We start from the raw sequence: 20,219 nt of genomic DNA on the forward strand, positions 1-20,219 counted from the left end.
CTCTTTGCTCATTTCTCGTTGTTTCTTTTCTTTTTTTTTTTTTTTTTTTTTTTTTTTTTTTTTTTTTTTTTTTTTTTTTTTTTTTTTTTTTTTTTTTTTTTTTGTCTTTTGTCCTGAGTTTTTGCCTAGTGTGTTCTTGCCCAAGTCTTATGGCGTGAATGCTGGCTGCCTAATCTCCGGAGCCATGTATTTAGCATCACCTTCGAGCATATAATCATCGTTCTCTCAGACTGTTCTAGCACCTGTTGGGGGTCTTCCATCCAGACTTAGTCCTTCTGATATGTTTCTACAGCGAGTTTTTCCTCTTGCTCTGCCACAATCCTGGTTTACTGACTCACCTTTAGAATCTGTACAAGCAAGCCATCTTGGCAACCAGGAGTCACGCCTCAAACTTTCCGGCATCGGCTTCTGGCACCTTCAATCCTGCCAGAGGCTTTTCAAACATTTCTAAATATGTCATAGGTTTTTGATTTGGGTTTTTTTTTTAATGTTTACTTATTTACTTTGTAAACTGACTCTGTAGCAACTGAACTACATCCTCATGCCTGAGCTGAACTTTTCAGAAAAAAAAAAAAAAAAAGAAAAGAAAAGGCAAATCTATGTTAAAAATTCCACAGCCATGTGGAATTTTTAGTCGACCAGTCAGAGCTTTGTCACCAACCAGTCCTGACTTAGTGCCCTCTCATCGATCACACAGAACTTTTGAGTTGTATTAGTAGACCACTGGCTTTCACCAAATCCGAAGCTAAGATGTCATCAGATAGAACCTAAATCATTTGCAGAGCTTTGCTCGCTTTGATATTCCCATCAATGGGTTTGAAAATGCCCTGAGTCATGACCTTTTTGTTGTTGTTGTTGTTGTTGTTGTTGTTGTAGTTGTTGTTGTGTGGCTATAAAAGCTAATCACGTCCACATTGGAATATGTTATTCAGGGCAACTTGAATCTGTTCCCAAGCTATGGTCACCCAAACCTGAATCAAAACAAACTTTTATTCCCTTTGAGGTAAGAGCTGTGATTTGTGTCCACAGTTATTAAATTGTTTCTTTTGCAGAACTTGTAATGGCTAATATGCCGTTTTCCCGATTTGGGTATCTCTCCAGTCCCTCTCTCCTCTTTCAATTTTTCAAGAAAGTAGAATGCTACCTCTTTGCAAACACTCCCCCATTTCCCCTAAGCAGAGGTACCCTCAGCACTGTTATTGCATTTATTGCTGCCTCCAGGAATTTAGCTGCTTCATTTAGGCTGCTGAGATTAATACGGAGTCCGTGCTTGACCATTGACCTGGATGTGTTCTGAAAGTTTTGCACAGATAAGGCTAGCTCAGAGCCTGGTGTCAGGAGGCACTCCTTAAACACGTGTTAAACAAAGAAGTTAGCCTTGCTTTTTTTCTGAAAGCTTACAACTCCGAATCTGTGGTGCAAAGTTCCTTCCTTGGGAGTTTTTAGATGAGATTAAAAAACAACACAAAAACAAAAAACAAACAAACAAAAAAAAACTAATTTGCTAGACACATGGCCTTCTATGTCTCAGGGACAAGGTTTAAGGATTGAGGAGATGGAAAATATGGAATCCTAACTTGCACCAAGCTGCTAATACTATCCAAATACATTTGTATTCATTAATAAATATTGGAAGATAAGAATTGACTCTTTATTGTAGATCAGGAGCCAGGACTGGCAAGAATGTTTTAATGAAGAGGTGTCAGCCTCAACGGGATGCTAAGTAGACTACAGAGATTTGTCCTGGTTCCGTTATTCTTAGATCTCACCAGTGATGCAATAGAACTCAGATTACCCTGTGACCAAATCCTCCCCACCCCACCCCACTCAGGTGCATTCCAGATAAAACATGTCTTTAAAATAGCTACATAAACATTTGGATATTTCTTTATTTTTCCACAGGGCTAGTAGTTGTTCCTGTTTAGGTAGATATACATTTGCTGAGTTTTGAAACAGGGAGATGAATGCCAGTTTTACACGAAGGCTTCTCGGCCATGACACTATTGACCTTTGAGTTAAAGAATTCTTTGTTCTGTGTGCTAAGGCTAGTGGGGCAGCCTTGTCCATTGTTGGGAGTTCATCATCATCCTTGGCCCCTAGATGCTGGCAGCACACTCATTCTTGACTGTGACAGTAATGTCTTAGACATTGCCAAATGGTTCTGTGTGTGTGTGTGTGTGTGTGTGTGTGTGTGTGTGTGTGTGTTTAATGGGTCTTAAGTTTAATTAGACTCTGTTGGTTACCCACTATTATGTCATTGGGGATACCATGATGGTCCAGTCATTGTCATGGTTCATAGGCTCTACAGCTGAGTAGAACTACGGACTGCTCCTCTACCCTTAATAGCTCATGTAACGTCTTCTGATACCCTGAGAGCCTAAGAAAGCTTCTAGGTCAGGTCCAGCTCAATCCTTCCAAGTCCTGCTTCCAAAGTGTGTGTTGGCTTCAGCAATAGGTTTTTGTGTGTTTGTTTGTTTCGCTTTGTTTGTTTGTTTAATGTTTGGGGAGACTGTTGTATTCTTCAGACCAACAACATGACAGGAGGTTTCCCATAGCAGGCACTAAGGGGTTTGTTAGACAGTCTCTTGTGGGGCACATTATCTCTCCTTTAAACAAACAAAACCTACATATACACATATGCACACACACGTATGTCTAAAGTAAGTTTACAAAATGATGTCGTCCTATGGATTTTTAAAACATCCTCAGTGTTATTTATCTCTTCTTCTCTATTTCCCTTCCCCTCCCAATTTTAAAGCCTCCTCCCACCTTTTCCACTGTCCCATTTCTAAACCCTCTTCTCCCCCATCTATACATCTTCCCTCCTACTCATCTGGCTTCCTGAGATACCTCAGATTGTGTACTCAAGCTCAGAGCTAGAACCCACAAATAAAAGACTACATTATGTATTTGTATTCCTGGTTTGCGTCATTTCCAGTGGCATCCATTTACCTACACATTTTATTATTTTGTTTTTCTTTATAGCTGAGTACAATTCCATTGCATGTGTGTGCATGCACACGTGTGTATGTGTGTGAATGTGCGTGTGTGTGTGTGTGTGTGTGTGTGTGTGTGTGTGTATACACAACATTTTCTTTATTCACTCATCAGCTGAAAGACATTTTGGTTCTATTTCCTAATGACAGGGGATGGAGAGGAAACAAACATGGCAGAGCAAGTAACTGTGGAGTAGATGTTGAATCCTTTGGGTGTATGGTGAAGAATGGTACAGCTGGGTCACATGGTGGATTTCTTTTGCTTATTTGTTTATACTTTCCCACATTGATTTCCATAGTGGCTTTGTCAGTTTGCAATCCTACCAATAGCCAAAGAGGTTGCCCTTTCCCCAGGTCTTCACCAGCATTTGTTGCCAATTTGTTTTCTTGATCTTAGCCATTCTGACTGGGATGAGATGAAATTTCAAAGAAGTTTTTAATTTTAATTTTCAATTTTCATTTCATAGAAATTTTATTCCTGTGATTGCTACAGATGTTGAAAAAATTTAAATTTTTTAAGTAATTTTTATTTCTTCTTTTGAGAATTCTCTGTTCAGATTCTTAAGCCATTTTTAAAATTGGGCTATTTGTTTATTTGATTCTTTGTTTTTTGAGTTCTTTGCATATTCTGAATATTAATTCTCCATTAGATATATGGCTGACAGAATTCTCTCCTGTTTGTGGATTTCTTCACTCAATTGACTATTTCCTTTGGAGTACAGCTTCCTGGTTTTATGAAGTTCCTGTTTCTCAGTTGTTGTCCATGATTCCTGAGCAAATGGAATTCTATTTATACAACCCCTCCTCCTGCTCCTGTATCCTGTAGGTGCTGCCTGTGTTTTCTTCTAGCAGTTTTGGTGTTTCAGGATTCACATTTATATATTTGAGCCATTTGAAGTTAGCTTTGTTGTAAGGTGATAGACATAGGTCAGCTTTCATTCTTCTGGTTGGGGACATCCTCTTTTCCCAGAACAGCTTTTTGAAGATGCTATTTCCCAGTATGTATCATTGACATCTTTGTAAAACATCAGAAGGTGGTAATTACAAGAACTCATGTTTGGGTCTTTTACTGTATTCCTTTAGTCTACATGCCTACATTGGTGTCAGATCTATGCTGTTTGTGTCACTATAGCTGTGTAATACAGCCTGCACTCTGGCATGATAACCCATGCTGTATCGTTCTTTCTGATCAGAATTGCTTTGTTTATCCAGATATTTTGTACCTCCGTATGATTTTTAAGAATGGTTTATTCTATTTCTGTGAAGAAGATTGGGAGGATTTTGATGGGGACTCTGTTGAGTCTGTACATTTATTTTGAGTTTGTACATATTATTTTCATATGGATTCTACCAAACAATGATCATGAGAGGTCTTTCCAACTTCTGGTGTCTTCTTCAGTCTCTTTCTTTGGAGACCTAAAGTTTTCATTTTGGAAGTCTTTTACCTCATTATTGGGTTTTTGAAGCTATTACAAATGGGGGTGTTTCTTCAATCTCTTTCTTAGCATGTTCATTAGTGGTTATAGAGATAGGCTACTAATTTTTGTTAAGTTGATTTTGTTTCCTGAAACTTTTTATAAAAATTTTTTCCAGTAAAAGTTTTGGACCCTCTTATGTATAATATCATATTATCCACAAATAATGATACCTAGACTACCTCTTTCCCTATTTATATCACTTTAATTTTCTTCTTTGGTTTTTATCTCTCTAGATATTACTCACTACATTTTGCTAGCAGACAGCCCTGTCTTATTCCTAATTAGTGCAATCGCTTCTGGGTTTTCCTCATTCCTAATTAACGGGATTGCTTCCAGTTTTTCCTCCATGTAGGATGATGTTGGCTGTGGGTCTGTCATATACAGCACTTGTATGCTGAAGGTCCCTCCAAGGTCCCTCCAAGACCTCTATTGTGAAGGCGTGTTGGATTTTTTTCAAAAACCTTTTCTTCATCTATTGAGAGAATCAGGTGACCTTGTCAGTAAGTCCATTTATATGACTTACTGTGTTTATTAACTTACATATGTTGAGCCATCTCTAGAATAAATTTCTCATATTAAAGGGATTAAGAAATAGTTTCTTCTAGACCCAAATGACTGGGGAGAAAGTAACCATGACCTTTGGAGAAAGATTTAGGTTATTCCAAATAATATGTTCCAACATAACAGTTTCGCGAAGGCTTATAGTTATAGAACAAGAAAGCCATAAGTCAAACTACCTTTCAAATACATCGATGGAAATATCAGGTAGGTGGTTAAAAGAAAGTTGAGCAATCTCTGCAATGGGCCTCAGATGTCACCTAATGACATTCTTAACTTTTGGGTAAATGGAGTTTAGGCTCTGCTTTATATACCCCGAAAGGATTACTAATGATAACAGAGAGATCACAAACAGCTAGGAAATAAATGGCTATTTAAAAGACTAAACCCAAGATAATTTGGCTTTGTGCCTGCAATATTTCAACTCTCACTATTAATTAAAGTTCTAATGAGTCGACTAGACTTCTATAATGTTTAATCTAGCTCGCTCTTCTCTCTCTCTCTCTCTCTCTCTCTCTCTCTCTCTCTCTCTCTCTCTCTCTCTCTCTTTCTGGAAGTGTCAGATGTTAGTAAACATTGCCTAATATCCATTTTATGTCCAATGTCTAGCTAAGTTCTGTCACACAACTAAGCCTTGGCTACAATATTATTCAATATATATTTTTGTTAGTTAAATAAAATAATAGGATTTTGTCTATATAGCTTGAGGAATCCTTTTCTCTAACTTTTTCTTGACTTGAGATTCAGTATTCCTATCTAAACACATCAAGAAACTTGGCAAAAATCAAGATTCAAGTGAGTGTGTGTGTGTATGCATGTGTGTGTGTGTGTGTTTTACTGTGTGTGTGTTGTGTGTCTATGTGGGTATGTATCTGTTTGTGTCTTTGTGTAAGTCTATGTGTGTTCCTGTATGCATGTTTGTGTGTGAGAAAGTTTACATAATGCCAGACAACCAATATTTTCTCTGTGCAAAGATCTAAGATAGATTCTAAGAAACATTGAACTGGTAAATGTTTTCATAGCAGGAAAAAGTGATTTCCTTATCTTTGTATTCATGTACAGAATTTTTATCGTAGCTGAAACAGAAGAGAATTCTGAACAGCAAAATAAATTATTTATTCTGATTGAATACTATTCTAGCTAGGGCCTAGTTATGTTCATAAATACAAGATCTCTAAGGTACAGTTATAGTCATTTTATAAGACAAAATGAGACAATAGGATGGAAAATATATATGAAACGTGAAACTCTGTCCTTGGAATCTGATGGAAATGTCCCTGCACTTTTCCCCACTACAGATTCAATCGACTATGATAAGTTTTACACCTCGGTACAGCAAATCTTTGGCCCTGAAGTGAAAAATCAAGATGTGAAATGTTTTTACAGGAAGCTCTGCAACAATCCTGATGCAGCTTTCGACTGGTGTGAGGTACTTGCTTTGTGCGCACAGAATTCAAAACTCAGGTCTTATTTGACTTTGTTCAGAACAAGCAATTAAAAATGTTACTACCACCAAAGCTAAATCTGCAATATGTACACAGAATATTACTGTGTCTATGGCCATAAAGGCATAGCCATGGCCCACAGGAAAGTGAGGAAACAGGCAGCTATTTAACTATATTATCCATGAGTATTTTTTTTTAAGACAGGGTCTTACTCTGAAGCTCCAGTTGGCCTGACACTCATTATGTAGACCAGGCTGGCCTTGAACTTGCAGAGAGTTGCTTGCCATCAGTGCTATTGACAATAATCAGTATTTTAAGTGGCTTTGTTGTATCTGACAATGAAACATTTCTTCCCAGTACTTTCACTATATATGTGTCTTCAGAGTGTTCAAACCATTGGCAGAAATGTAGGGATTTAGTTGGTCACTTCTGTCAACTTTTGAAAATGGTTTCTGATGGGCAGAATATTGATGCAAGCAATTAAAACATCTGGCTCACTCATATCTGAGTGGATCTCATAGATAAGAAAAAAACATGGCAGCTTTGAATATTTTACTATCACATTTAACAGCATTACCAGAGTTTTGGCAGCAAAGCCTGCCTGCTAGCGGTCCTAAAAAGCTAGGGTCAGCTATTCATCTTCAACAAGTTAACTAAAGAGATGATTGATCATAGAAAACAGAGAACAGAGATTTATTCCCAGTGGTCACCTTGGAAAGAGGAATAAAAGAGTCCAGTGACACCCCCCCCCCATCTTTGGAGGCAATGATATGAAGTTTAAGTTTAAGTAGAAGGCAAGAGGTGCTTTAATGTAAGCAGTCAGGGTCACTGTATGGGTTCTGCCTATCACAGGTAAGTCGTTGCCTATGCCCCAGTCTGCCCTGTGAGAGTCAACTAGTCCTGAGAACACTGTGAAGTCTCTTCCAGGGTGGCAGGTTCCTCTGGTTGGTACCAAGCTTCCAGCTTTTCTCTTACCCCCAAATACGATTCCTGGAGAAATTTCTTTCTTTATGGCCAACTGTTTCAATAGACTAATAACAAAAGCTCATTAGACTATCTCCCCTGTTACCAAGGCAGTTATGGCATATGTTAATGGATATGTGTAAGTGGAATTTTGATGATGGCCTGACTCAGGAAAAGTTCTGTCTTATGTTTAACTACATATAGGCCATCACAAAATTGAGCATATAAAGAACTCCAATAAAATACAATTTAGAAACTTGTAATAGAAGATAGCCCAAATCCTGAACTAGGTAACTAGCAAAAGTTGCTAATTAACTTTAGGAAAAATTACAACCCCTTTAAGGGGATATAATTCTTATGACTATTTCTACTAAGTTGCTAAAAAACTGAACAGCTATCCAAATCATTTTCAGAGACTAAAATAACAGAGTTGAACAAAGAAAACAAAAAGCAAATATTACTTATGAATAGAAATGCTAACGTTTTAAATAATGTTTATTAAACACTAAAAAATTTCTGGGTAGAAAAGTGGGGCTGGTTCAGTATTAGAAAAACCATGAGTTAGATTGCTTCTAACAACAGCTTAGTGGGGGAACAAAACTAATCTTAACAGACTGCAGCAAAGGAAAGCCACGGCTGCACACATGCGGATTTTCTAACCAGCTCACAGGGCACAGTAAGGCTCAGTCATTTCTACGGGTGTTACTGAGACACACTAGTGGAGGCAAACAGCCTTGACAGAACACTAATGGCCCGTAAACCTTCACTAATCACTCCCTGACCCTTTTCAGAAGAAGGTTGCTGACTCTGAATCTTTTAGATTAAGTAAAATAAAAATAAGGAAGATGGTTGATAAAAATTCAGCAGCTAACCCTGTAGGTGGAACAACAATATGAACTAACCAGTACCCCTGAGCTCGTGTCTCTAGTTGCATAGGTAGCAGAAGATGGCCTAATTGGCCATCACTGGGAAGAGAGGCCCCTTGGTCTTGCAAACTTTATATGACCCAGCACAAGGGAAGGCCTGGGCCAAGTAGTGGGAGTGGGTGGGTAGGGGAGNNGGGGGGGGGGGTATAGGGAACTTTCGGGATAGCATTTGAAATGTAAATAAAGAAAATAATAATAAAAATAAATAAATAAATAAATAAATAAAATTCAGCAGCTACCTCTACTTTAAACACACACACACACACACACACACACACACACACACACACACACACACACACACCAGTAAAAATGAAAGGGAATTCACTTTAGATAAAGGATCCTGGGTTTTCTTCTCCTTTTTTCCCCTTTTCTTTTCCCTTATGCATCTAGAATAAATGACCATACATTTAGCAATTTAAGAGGGAAAAAAAGCAGCCCTGTATTCCGTCACAGTTTCCACTGACAAGGAGTCTGGGAACCAGACCTGGGCAGTCGTCATGCAGTCCCCTAAAGCTGCAGCCAGCTGTCAGCTAGGCTGGGCACTCCTTTGAAGGACCCTCTGGAGAAGAATAGAATCTAAGTTCACAGGTTGCCGACAGGATCTATCCCCTTGCTGTCTTAAAAAAAAAAAAAAAAAAAAAAAAAAAAAAACAAAGCAAAATAAAACCAAACAAACAAACAATGCTCTTCAATCCTGTAGTTGAGTTCCAATGTCTCTTACTCATTTTTTCTCATCCTCACACCTGTCTTCCTGAGCAAAGGTCACAGGAGTTGGGATATTCACCCTGCTTAGGTGACAGGCAGAACCAGAGAGTCAGCTATGGTAAGATGTTCAAAACACTAATGAGAAAGTTTGTATCTACCTTAATGACCCTGTAACAAATCTCATAAAAGCTCTGATAATAAAACTCACAAGGACCTTGTACAAATTAGAAATCCCTCCCACAAACTGCTTGTAAATACGTACAAAGCTTGGCTCATAACAGAATAGCTCATAGATTCTGCCATGCAGCAAATTCCCACAGTATGTCCTATTTTCTTTCTTCTTCTTCTTCTTCTTTTTTTCAAGAATGGAAAACATGATTTTAACTTAGTTCATTGCTTGATTGTTATATTGAAAGGTCCTTTGCAAGTGAAAACCTGTCCTTGGTGATCAGGAGGAAAATGTTCTTTTTCTATTTTGACCTCTGCTCTGTCCAGTAGAAATATGAGGGATAGATAGGCAAGCAATGGGACCTGAGTTTATATTCCCAGAACATACTTTAACCTACTGCTTCAAACTGCAACAGTTCCAATGTGGCCAACATGTGACATTTAGAGATACTGCTATCTATAAATCTTGCTACACAATTGAGTTATAAAAATGGCAGGGAAATTCTCTTGTCTGAAGGTAAGTTTACAATTGCGTGTTGGTTCGTATTCATAGCTCTCCTTGGCTGCACACAGCTACATGAAGAGAAGTTGGCTATGCTCAGTGTATGTATGAAATACAGAATCTAGCGGAAAATAGAAATGATGAGTGATACAAATCATTCCAAGGCTCAAGGATCAAAGATGAAGAATTCTGATTCTCAAGTCCTCTCTCCTTCTTTCTCCCCTCCCCGCTCCAACTTTCACTTTTCTGGGAGTGATTTAGCAGAGCCTACACTGTTGATATTTTCATCCTGTGTTTGTGGCCAAGTTTCCAAGATGTCTTAGAATTTGGGATGTTTTTGTTTTTGTTGTTATTTGTTTTGTTTTTTGTTGTTGTTGTTGGTGGCGGTTTGGTTTCGGTAGAGATTCTCGGCTTGGTTAGTTGAATTTGATGCCCTGTTTCTCTGGAACCAACCATAAACATTGTTGATGTTGCTTAAATTATAGCAAATTGAACTTAATATACATTAAATGAAACTTCAAAGCACCTTTCAGATATTACAAAGGACAGGAGACCCGGTACCTTGAGCGTAGGTGGGCTAAGGTGTGCATATGCTCTCTCTGGTTGGATGGTTCAGGCACGTGCGCACACAGACACATGCACACACACACACACACACACACACACACACACCAGGACATTCAGAATAAGAGTGTAAAACGTTGCACTCATCTTCAGTGAGTGATACAACCACAAGAAAGCTCTGGTTGGAAAGACACCCCTGGGAACTGAACCCTTAGCTGCTGTAGACCTGGATGCTGAAGAACTTCCTCCTGCCACATGGGGCTGTAGCTAACTATTGGAAGTGTGATCTTTCTGGGTTCATGTGTGCTGTAAATATAAAATGCACAGATCTCAAAAGCATTGTACGGAAAATGCAAAACATTTCACAGTGACCTTTAATGTTGATTATATGTTGAAATTATGTTCTCAACACACTAATAAAGTTGGTTTCATTTTGGTTTTATGTTTCAAGGACCTACTATACGATGTAATATTATGTACGCGGCTTATATTATATTTCTATTGGACGTCACAGAAAATGTCAAAATAAGAATAGAATGAATTCTTCCTGACCATCAAAGTCAGGCTCTTACCAGCAAACAATGAAAAGATATAAATACTGCATCCATTCACATCTCTTACAAGACTCTAACTTGGCCTTTTGGGGTTACACCTTGTTTGAATTTATTTATTTATTTATAAAATATTTATTTATTTTATGCATATGAGTACACCACCATTGCTCTCTTCAGACACACCAGAAGAGGGCATCAGACCCCATTACAGATGGTTGTGAGCCACCATGTGGTTGCTGGGAATTGAACTCAGGACCTCTGAAAGAACAGTCGGTGCTCTTAACCGCTGAGCCATCTCTAAAGCCCTGTTTGAATTTATTATTCAAAAATAATATTTTATTAATTCTTTCAGTATTTTATGCACTGTATTTTGATTACCCCTCCTCCAGTTTCTTCCTGATGCATCCTCCACCTGACTGGGTCTCTAAAACTATGCACCTAAGATAATATCAACAGATTTCTTTAATTTGAAGGTCATGCATTTTTTATGTGAGCATGAAGCACTTGTTTTACATTTTTGCTGACCAAAACTGTTATCTTGGAAATGCAAGCTTCAGATCGCATACTGTAAAGGTATCCATGACTCCTAGTCCCCATAAATGCTGAACCATAAGACAGTAAGTACTAGGTGGGTGGTAGAGGTGTGCCCATGGAACTCCACAGTAACTGAAATCTTGGATGTAATGGAATAGGAAGTAAATCTGCATAGTTCTCCACTTGTGGAAAGAAGAAATGGGAGGCTTATCCCCAACATCTGCTCCTTCTTGGTGCCTCATTCTCTACATCTGCCACTTCCAGTCTACGCAATCTCCTTACATCTGTAAAATCTCTCTCTCTCTCTCTCTCTCTCTCTCTCTCTCTCTCTCTCTCTCTCTCTCTCTCTCTCTCTCCTCTCTCTCTCTCTTCATACAAATTTCCCAGTTCTTATTTAATCTTCACAACAGATCAGCGTGCGGATTGTAGAGGGCCACGCTCTTGCCATGGTGAGGGTGAGAACAGAGACATATGGAAAGGTAATTGACTTATCTAAAGCCAAATAGAAGGTGACCATTGGTCTCCAGCTGAAGTTTCCTGTCTACCAATTCTTGATGCCATTATTCTATCCCGTCTTTGGGTTCCTAGAAATCTTGTAGCTTTGACAGAACAGCCCAAGCATACATAGCCTCTGGTGCGCTCTGCAGTTGGAGGCTGGCTGAGGCCAGAGGAGTCTATGTGCACTGTTCTGCCATCACCAGCTTCTCACCAGCCATCTGGCCACTTCTCAAACCGGCGTTTCGATTTCGAGTCCTGCAACCTAATCTTTCTGGGCTTCCGCTCTGTTGTCTGTAAAACGGAAACTGAATACGACCTGATGAAGACTCACTTCACTTAAATATTGATTTCCTGGGTTTTTAGGAGCCATCTTAATAGTTAGCTAATAGTCATCGATTAGGCAATACGAGTGGGATTGATTCTTCCAAAATCAGCCGAAGGTATGCAAGTCTGATGCCAAAATATAGATCTCTTTCTCACAACAATGCCACCAAAAGTTACACTTTTTTTTCTGTAGTTTAGATGCAAATAACACTTAGAGAATTGTATGTTTTCACTCTAGTGAAATGTTAGAATTAATAAAAATACAACTTAGGCCTGTCCCTGAAATATATATTGAGAAACACTAGATGTAAAGAAATCTGAACAATGTGATTGCTTTAGACTTGCACAGCTGATCAGTGAAAAGACAAAGTTTGCATTTTACCATTTAACCCTGTGTTGCTAGTAAACAGCTGTTGTTAAATATCTTCCATAGGCACTTTGAACACCTGATCCTTACATGGTGCAACTGTTTGGGAGGCTGTGAATTTTTTAGAGGAAGTGAGTCACTGAAGAGGCGGGGAGTCTTGTGGGGGACTAAGGATGAGGGAAGAGGGGTATTTGTCGCAGGGGACAAAGGACTGCCTCTGGATAGAGAGGAATCAGTAGTGGCCCAGAAGCAAATGACAGATTATAAAAGTCAAAGGGGAAACCCCATGTTAGGATGAGGTGGGTAATTTTGATTGGACTTGTTAGTTATGTGAGCCAAAGGGAGCTTTTGATTACTGGACTTCAATACTTTGATAGCTGGACCTTGGCAGTCAGCCTCAGGAGGAAGTGGCCAAATAAGGGAAGAGACCTTGAGGTGGAAGGACTGCTAGCTTGGGAATGGCAGGGTGGAGGGAATGGGGTGAAGGGCAAGGCCTGCCAGAGCCGTGCTTGCCTCACTTCAGCTAACTTTCCTCTGCCTACCAATTCTTGATGTCATTATCCTTTCCAGTCTTTGGGCCCCTTTAAGCCCTGAAGCTTTGCTAGAACAGCTGTGAGAGGCCTGGAAGGCCCGTGGAAGTTGGCTGAAGCTAGAGGAATCTGCAGGCTGGCCAGGGGCCCTTCAAGCCTCCCATGTGGCATATTACAACTTGGGTTCGAATCAGTTTGCAGTGTGCTCCTAAAAATCTGTTTATTCGCTTCTCTCCCGGTTCCTTTCCCTGTTGCTGTGATAAAATACTCCGATAAAGCACTTTAAGAGAGAAGGTGCTTGTTTTGGTTTACGTTTCTGTGGGGAAGTGGACAGTGAAAGGTAGCCTGGTCCTTGGTTGAGTTAAGGCTAGAAGCTCCAGAGACCCTGAAGGGACAGTAGGAGCTTTGACTGCTCCTAGGCACCAGGCCTCTGTCACTAGCCACAGCCTCCTCGCCCCCATAGGTCTGTGGCCATCAGTCATGTAAGGCCAACACCCTAAGCCCCCCACATATAGACGAGGCATTCCTAATATCTCAGACCAAGACAATAGAAAAACAGACACTGAAATCTCCATTCTAATGAGGTACCTAGAGGTCTGGAGGGCTTAGCCAATAAGCTTTCCTTCTCAGACATTCCTCCCTGAAAAAGGTATTTATTTAATCTCAGGCCCACCCTGAGAAGTGGGGTACAGTTTTACACATCCACTTTCTGCCATGGCAATAAATGACTTAGAACCACAGAGTGACTCTTTTCATTGGGATTCACCGTGGGGAACCATAGAGAAGACCTTTGCCTACAGAGCCGCTGTCTAATCTCCCTTAGAAGTCCACTCTGCCATGAAAGTCACCAAGCCTAAGCCTGCAGTCAAGCCAAAAGCATGGGGGAGTCCAGAAATTGCATTGTTAAAAGAAAATTAATAGTTTGTTATGATGTACTTGATAGTAATAAAGTACTCAGGCCAGCAGTGTGCTCAAATTATGTCACATGGTTTCTAGCCTGAAATTTAAAATTTCAAAAAAAGAAACTGGAGATCCTCAAGGCTACTTACTGTTCATCACAAGATGATAAGAAATGTCTGTCTTTGATCATAGGATTTCCCCTTTGAAACATAATCTTTCAAAGTGAGTTTTGCCATCTCTTCTGAAGTTTACCTGACATATCTAAAAACATTTCCTGAATGGATTTCAACAATTTGATGCATTTGGCTCCCTTTTCCCTGAGAAGTTATTAAGAATGCAATAACGTGTCATAAGTGAACGTAGCAAGGTCAATCATCTGTTTTGAACTTTTTCTTGGTGTATATTAGCGACACATAATAATGGGTTCCCTTACCACAGTTCCATGCACTTGTATGGTGTATTTGGACCGTAGTCACTCTCCCATCACTGTCTTCTTGTCCTCCTTCTCCCATCACTTTGGTCTTTTCAACTGGTCATGTTTCCAGTTTCATATCTTGTCAAAATTGATCATTTCTGCAGGAGTAGAGGTAGCTCGTACATCCCTGTGGCTATGGCACTAAAGGGTGTGCATGATAAATTGTGTGACTGTCCAGTGTGCTCAACAGGAAAGGTGCTGAGTTGGGGCGGGGGGGGGCGGTTACCTGGCAGGGAGGACACCTAAGTCCATTTTCTTTAGTGTTCCTGGAAACCTAGGGCACCACTCCTTACATGTTGACATCGACTGAGTTCCCATCTGGCACTTGGTGCAGTCCAAGTACATTACACTCTCCCTAATTACTCTGAAGTCTGAGCATCCTCATCCTTATTTAAGGGGGGTCGTTCCTGTCTGATGATCATTTTCCAGATGAGGAAAACTCAGGCACAGAGAACTCCAGACACTGGCTTGAGATCCTGTGACTATTGGACAGCAGAGTCGGGACTTGAATTGGTTTTCATGTCCTGAAGTATGTGATTCTGCCTTGAAGGAGGACATTGCTCCCACAATCCTTCATACATCTCTTCTCAGACATACAATCACTGTCTCCATAATGATGCTACAGAAATGACAAATCATGGTTATTGGCTGCATATAAACTATTTGAAGTTATTGTAAACACAGCACACAGTTTAGAATTAACCGTACTGAGTAGAATTCTTCCACTCCAAGGAACTCCGGAACTTATTGACAGGGAACTGAGGAATCCCAGTCCCACTGGTGTTTCACTTTGGCCCCACCATTATTTCACATCACTATCTTAGGTTACATAGGCTGCCAAGCATGCATTAATGATGCTAAACAGTGCTTATAAAACGAAAACATGGTGCCACCCTTCCCAACAGTCCTGGTTCCCAGTTGTACAATCAGTCACCATTCTATGTAATTACGAAAGGAATTTGCTCATGGATTTAAGGAACTGACCCCAAGAACTTAATATGGGGAGATTATCCTAGATAATCTAGGTGGCTCAAAGTCCTTTAAAACAAGATAGGAAGAAGTGGGGAAGGGTCCCAAGCACAGAGACTTGAAACTCTGCTGCTGTTGCTGAGAAGGAAGGACTTGGGTGTAAGACTAAGTAGAAGCCCCTGAAACCTAGGCAGTGACAGCTGACCAGCAGCAGGCAGATCAACCTTATGCTAACAACCTGGGTGATATTGAAAATTGGTTCTTCTCAAAGACTCCAGTAAAAACCTTTCTACTGTCTCTTAGATTTGAGTCCACTGAGATCCATTTTGTACTCTACCCTATGAAACCACGAGTTAATAAAGATGCCTTCTTTAATGTCAGGTTTGTGGCCATTTGTTTTGGTAGCATTAAGAAAAAGATAATACAGCAGGGTTGGTGGTTGCACAAGGAGATGGCTCCGTGCATAAAGTGCTTTCTTAAGGATGAAAACTTGACTTCAGAATCCCCAGCATCCACATAATAGATAGCACAGAAGCAGAGCATGCTGGAACACCAGTGCTGGACCAGCAGAAACAGGTGGATCCCAGAGTTGCCCAACAGCCTGGCTGGCTGGGTGAGCTCCAACCTCAGTATGAGACCCTGCCTCAAAAAATCGAGAGTGATAGAGGAAGGCAAAGATATAGACATGTACACACACATACAAGCAGTTCTAAAAATTCTTAATTCCTTTAAAAAATTCTGTTATCAATAAAAGAAAATTTCTACTTATTAACAAATAAGTTAATAGGAGTTATTGTGCTGCTAGTAGATTTTGACAGACTTTTCTTGTGTTGCCCAGATTGGCCTTAAACTGGTTTCAAATATTTTACCTCAGTCTTTCACTAATAGAAGTTACAGGCTTGTGTCACTGTGCCTGGCTTACAGCTTACCGTTTTTCAAATGCCTCTAATTTTGAAACATTCACAATTTGATCATTGATTCACAAAGATCACTTTTTAAGATTCAGAATATCTTCTTATAACAAGTTAGCAAATTTTCATGCAACACCTAGAAAAGTGAGCAGCTAATCAAATAAAATTCTGAAATCTTATATATTCTGAAGCTTCATTTTAGTGGAATGAAAAAAATCTGACCCAGCAAGACTCACAGACAATAGTTAGGAATAATCACTCATGGTCAACAGTCCTAACTGAGGCCAGGTCTGATGAAGGCTGATTTCATTTTTCAAGGAAGGGCAGGATGGTAATCAATCCTTCCATAGAACAAGGACACAAACTTGGTGCATGGTGACTCCTCAGGGAAAAGTGTCAGTGTCTCCTCAGCTATCAAACTAGATCAGTGCAAAGTGTGTTAACCGTCAAAATCCTGCTTATTTCAAGGGACTCTCTACTCGGACATCATAAAGCTAGGTGCATTCCATCTCAGATAGACTTTGAGTTCAGCTAGCACAGAATCTGTTGTTACTTGACTCTGATACACTGTTCATGTTTGCTTTGTTGTTTGGGATTTTTAGATCTTTGGATACTTCTCCACTGATGAAGATTCTCTTACTTCCCAGATGGATGAAGAAAATTTGGTTTTTCTTGTGTCTAGAAAACAGCGAATTGTGATTTCAGGTGACTTTTACATTATTTGTATAAATTTTAATATTTTTTCTCTAAAACTGAGCACTGGGAACTCACTGTTTCTAAAGAATCACCCTATACGTCCTCACTCAGTTCCCCATGAGAGAAAAGAATAGCACTTTGGGTTCAGTATGGAGAGGAACTACCTGTAATTGAAACTGACAGCTTCTTCTTGCTCTGGAAGACACTACAGAATGTGATTGAGAAAAGAAGCTAGCATGTGAAGAAGCCCGGGCCTCAACTGAAGTCTCTCTATGACGGTATCCTATTATTAGTACATGTTCCAGTGTCACCCGAAGGAACGGTGTAACTTTTCAGTGTCCTTGAAGCATCCCCAGGCGAAACTCCTCCCAAGCTCCTCCCCCTGAGTTGTCTAAAGACACCATCTCTGATCCCAGTTTCAGGCAGTCGTAGGTAGGCATTCGCTCAATTCAGGTCCTTTCCAGTTTCCATCTGTCCTCTATTGTTTTCAAACCTAACCCTTGAATTTGGGTACTCCCAGCCTCTCCACTGTTAACGTTTCAGGTTTTTGTTATTGTTTGCTCCAAGGTTGGAAAAAGTACTTACTTAAGTTTGGGGTTTATTGCTGTGAAGAGACACCATGACCAAGGCAACTCTTGGACAAATAGATGGAACTTGAAAATATCATCCTGAGTGAGGTAACTCAGTCACAAAAGAACACACAGGATATGTACTCAGTGATAAGTGGATATTAGCCCAAAAGTTCAGAATACCCAAGATTCAGTTCACAGACCATATGAAGCCTAAGGAGAAGGAAGACCAAAATGTGGATGCTTCAGTCCTTCTTAGAAGGATGAACAAAATACTCACAGGAGGAAATATGGAGACAAAGTGTGGAGCAGAGACTGAAGGAAAGGCCATTCAGAGACTGCCCCACCTGGGGAATCCATCCATATACAGTCACCAAACCCAGAAGCTATTGTGGGTGCTGAGAAGTATTTGCTGATGGAAACCTGATATGGCTGTCTCCCGAGAAGCTCTGTCAGAGCCTGACAAATACAGAGGCAGATGCTCGCAGCCAACCATTGGACTGAGCGTAAGGGTCCCCGATGGACAAGTTGGAGAAGGGACTGAAGGAGCTGAGGGGGTTTGCACCCCCATGGAGGGAGCAACAGTGTCAATAGGCCAGACCCCCCTAGAGCTCCCGGGGACTGGACCATCAACCAAAGAATACACATGGAGGGACCCATAGTGCTAGCCACATATGTAGCAGAAGATGGCCTTGTTGGACATAAGTGGGAGGAGAGGTCCTTGGGCCAGAGGGTGTTCGATGTCCCAGTGTAGGAGAATGCCAGGGCGGGAAGAAGAGTGGGTAGGAGGGTGGGGGAGCACCCTCATAGAGGCAGGGGGAGGGGGGATAAGATGGGGGGGTTGGGGTGGAGGAGACCTGGAAAGGGGAACACATTTGAAATGTAAACAAAGAAAATATCCAATTTGAGAGAGAGAGAGAGAGACAGACAGACAGACAGACAGACAGACAGACAGACAGACAGACAAACACTTAATTGGGCCTGGCTTCCAGTTTCAGGGGTTCAGTCCATTGTCATCATGGTGGGAAGCATGATAGCATGCAGGCAGACATAGTGCTGGAGAAGGAGCTGAGAGTTTTACATCTGGATCTGAAAGCAGCAGAAAGGATCTGCTCTACACAGGCAGCCAACAGGAGGGTCTCTTCTACACTTGGAGGGGGCTTGAGCATAGGGGACCTCAAAGACCACCTATACAGTGACATCATTCCTCCAGTTGGGCCTAGGGTGGCAGGCAGAGGATGAGAAGTGCCTAGCCGTTGGGCAGACAGCATATTAAAAATAAGCTAATGTGTGTGTGTGTGTGTTTCCTTCCTGGTTCCAAAAATTCCCTGGGCTGGTGGCTGGAAGCACGACCTGCTGGGAGCATAAAGTGGTGTAGCTAAAACTCACTGCTTCATCTGGTGTCCCTTTAAAAATACATTTCAGGGTGAGGGTGTAGCTCAGTAGTTACAGTGTGGGTTAGATACCTGAGGGATGGGGACAGGACAGTGAAAGACAGACACTTCTTTTTTCACTTAGGAATACCTGTTAATTGGTACATTGACTCTGTTCCCTTCCTTTCTTCTTTACGTGTTTACAATAATAAAAAATTACAGCACCGTGGAAAAGACTACAGCATCTGGGAGACTGAGGAATGGCATGAGTTCATGACTAGCCTGGGCTCCCCACAAAACTAAAATCCAAGCAAACAAGAGTTAGCTCACTCTGAGAAGTAGTTGTGCATCCTGCTTTGTCCTTCGGCCAGTGGGAGAGTGCAGGAGCATCAGAGGAGCTAGTGTCATTTTCCCAAATGCACAGAATGCTGTTAGAAGCCTTAAGGCAGCATTAAGGCAGCTTTGTTCTTTTATAAAGGAGAGCCTGAGATAATGTTAGGATTTTAGTCTCTGTAGACCATGGTGGTGACACTTCAAAGCAAAGGCCATTAAGAGGTGAGAAAAATCTCAAAATAGAAAGCTTCCAAATGATGTCTAGAAGCCCATTCTCTGTGAAATGTGTCCATAGTGGTGTGTGTATGTGCTGGGAGAGGCGTGGGAAGCTCAGGGAGTTGCAAGTTCTTTGGGAATTCATAGACCATATTTAGCTGAAACACTCTAGAGACATATTATGCCTGTAAGGATAATTAAAAGCCAAGCAGCATTTGTGGGTGTTTTGGGTTTTGGGTTTTTGTTGTTGTTGTTGTTGTTGTTTTTGTTTTGTTTTGCTTTTTGTTTGTGTTTTTGGGTTTTTTTTTTTGCTTTATTTAATTTTAAGTAACTCAGGGATTGTAGTGAAATACTGGTTGTCTTCTTTTTCTTGTTTTACACCAATAACAAATGGATTTTAGAACCTCTGGGAGTTGACACTACTTGTGTGCTTTTGACAGGCAGTAGACGACGCGACGTGATCAAATGCATTGTGAAGGTCCCACAGCTGGATTTATTGATAACAGCATCTCAGAAAGGATTAATAACTGTCTTCAACAGCCAGGTAACTTGGAATCTTGGCCTTTCCCCCTCCTCCTGCTCACCCCACCCCTTTTTCTTCCTGTGTTTTATCTATGCACTATCCAAATGTTTTCAAAAACACAAAATATTTCTGTGTGATT

General features: G+C 40.6%; 1 protein-coding gene across 2 annotated transcripts in view; it reads left to right on the forward strand.

Moving 5' to 3' along the window:
• Window positions 1-20,219, forward strand: part of Wdr64 (WD repeat domain 64) — a 118,842-nt gene that overhangs the window by 1,688 nt on the left and 96,935 nt on the right. For both annotated transcript variants that reach the window (XM_021199133.1, XM_029539220.1), the window contains exons 2-4: window positions 6,331-6,461; window positions 16,973-17,075; window positions 19,998-20,101. In XM_021199133.1, coding sequence (XP_021054792.1) covers window positions 6,331-6,461; window positions 16,973-17,075; window positions 19,998-20,101 — 338 coding nt within the window. The remainder of the gene's footprint in view (window positions 1-6,330; window positions 6,462-16,972; window positions 17,076-19,997; window positions 20,102-20,219) is intronic.

The sequence above is a fragment of the Mus pahari genome, chromosome 5 (genome assembly GCF_900095145.1).
Source record: "Mus pahari chromosome 5, PAHARI_EIJ_v1.1, whole genome shotgun sequence".
Classification (NCBI taxonomy): Eukaryota; Metazoa; Chordata; class Mammalia; order Rodentia; family Muridae; genus Mus; species Mus pahari.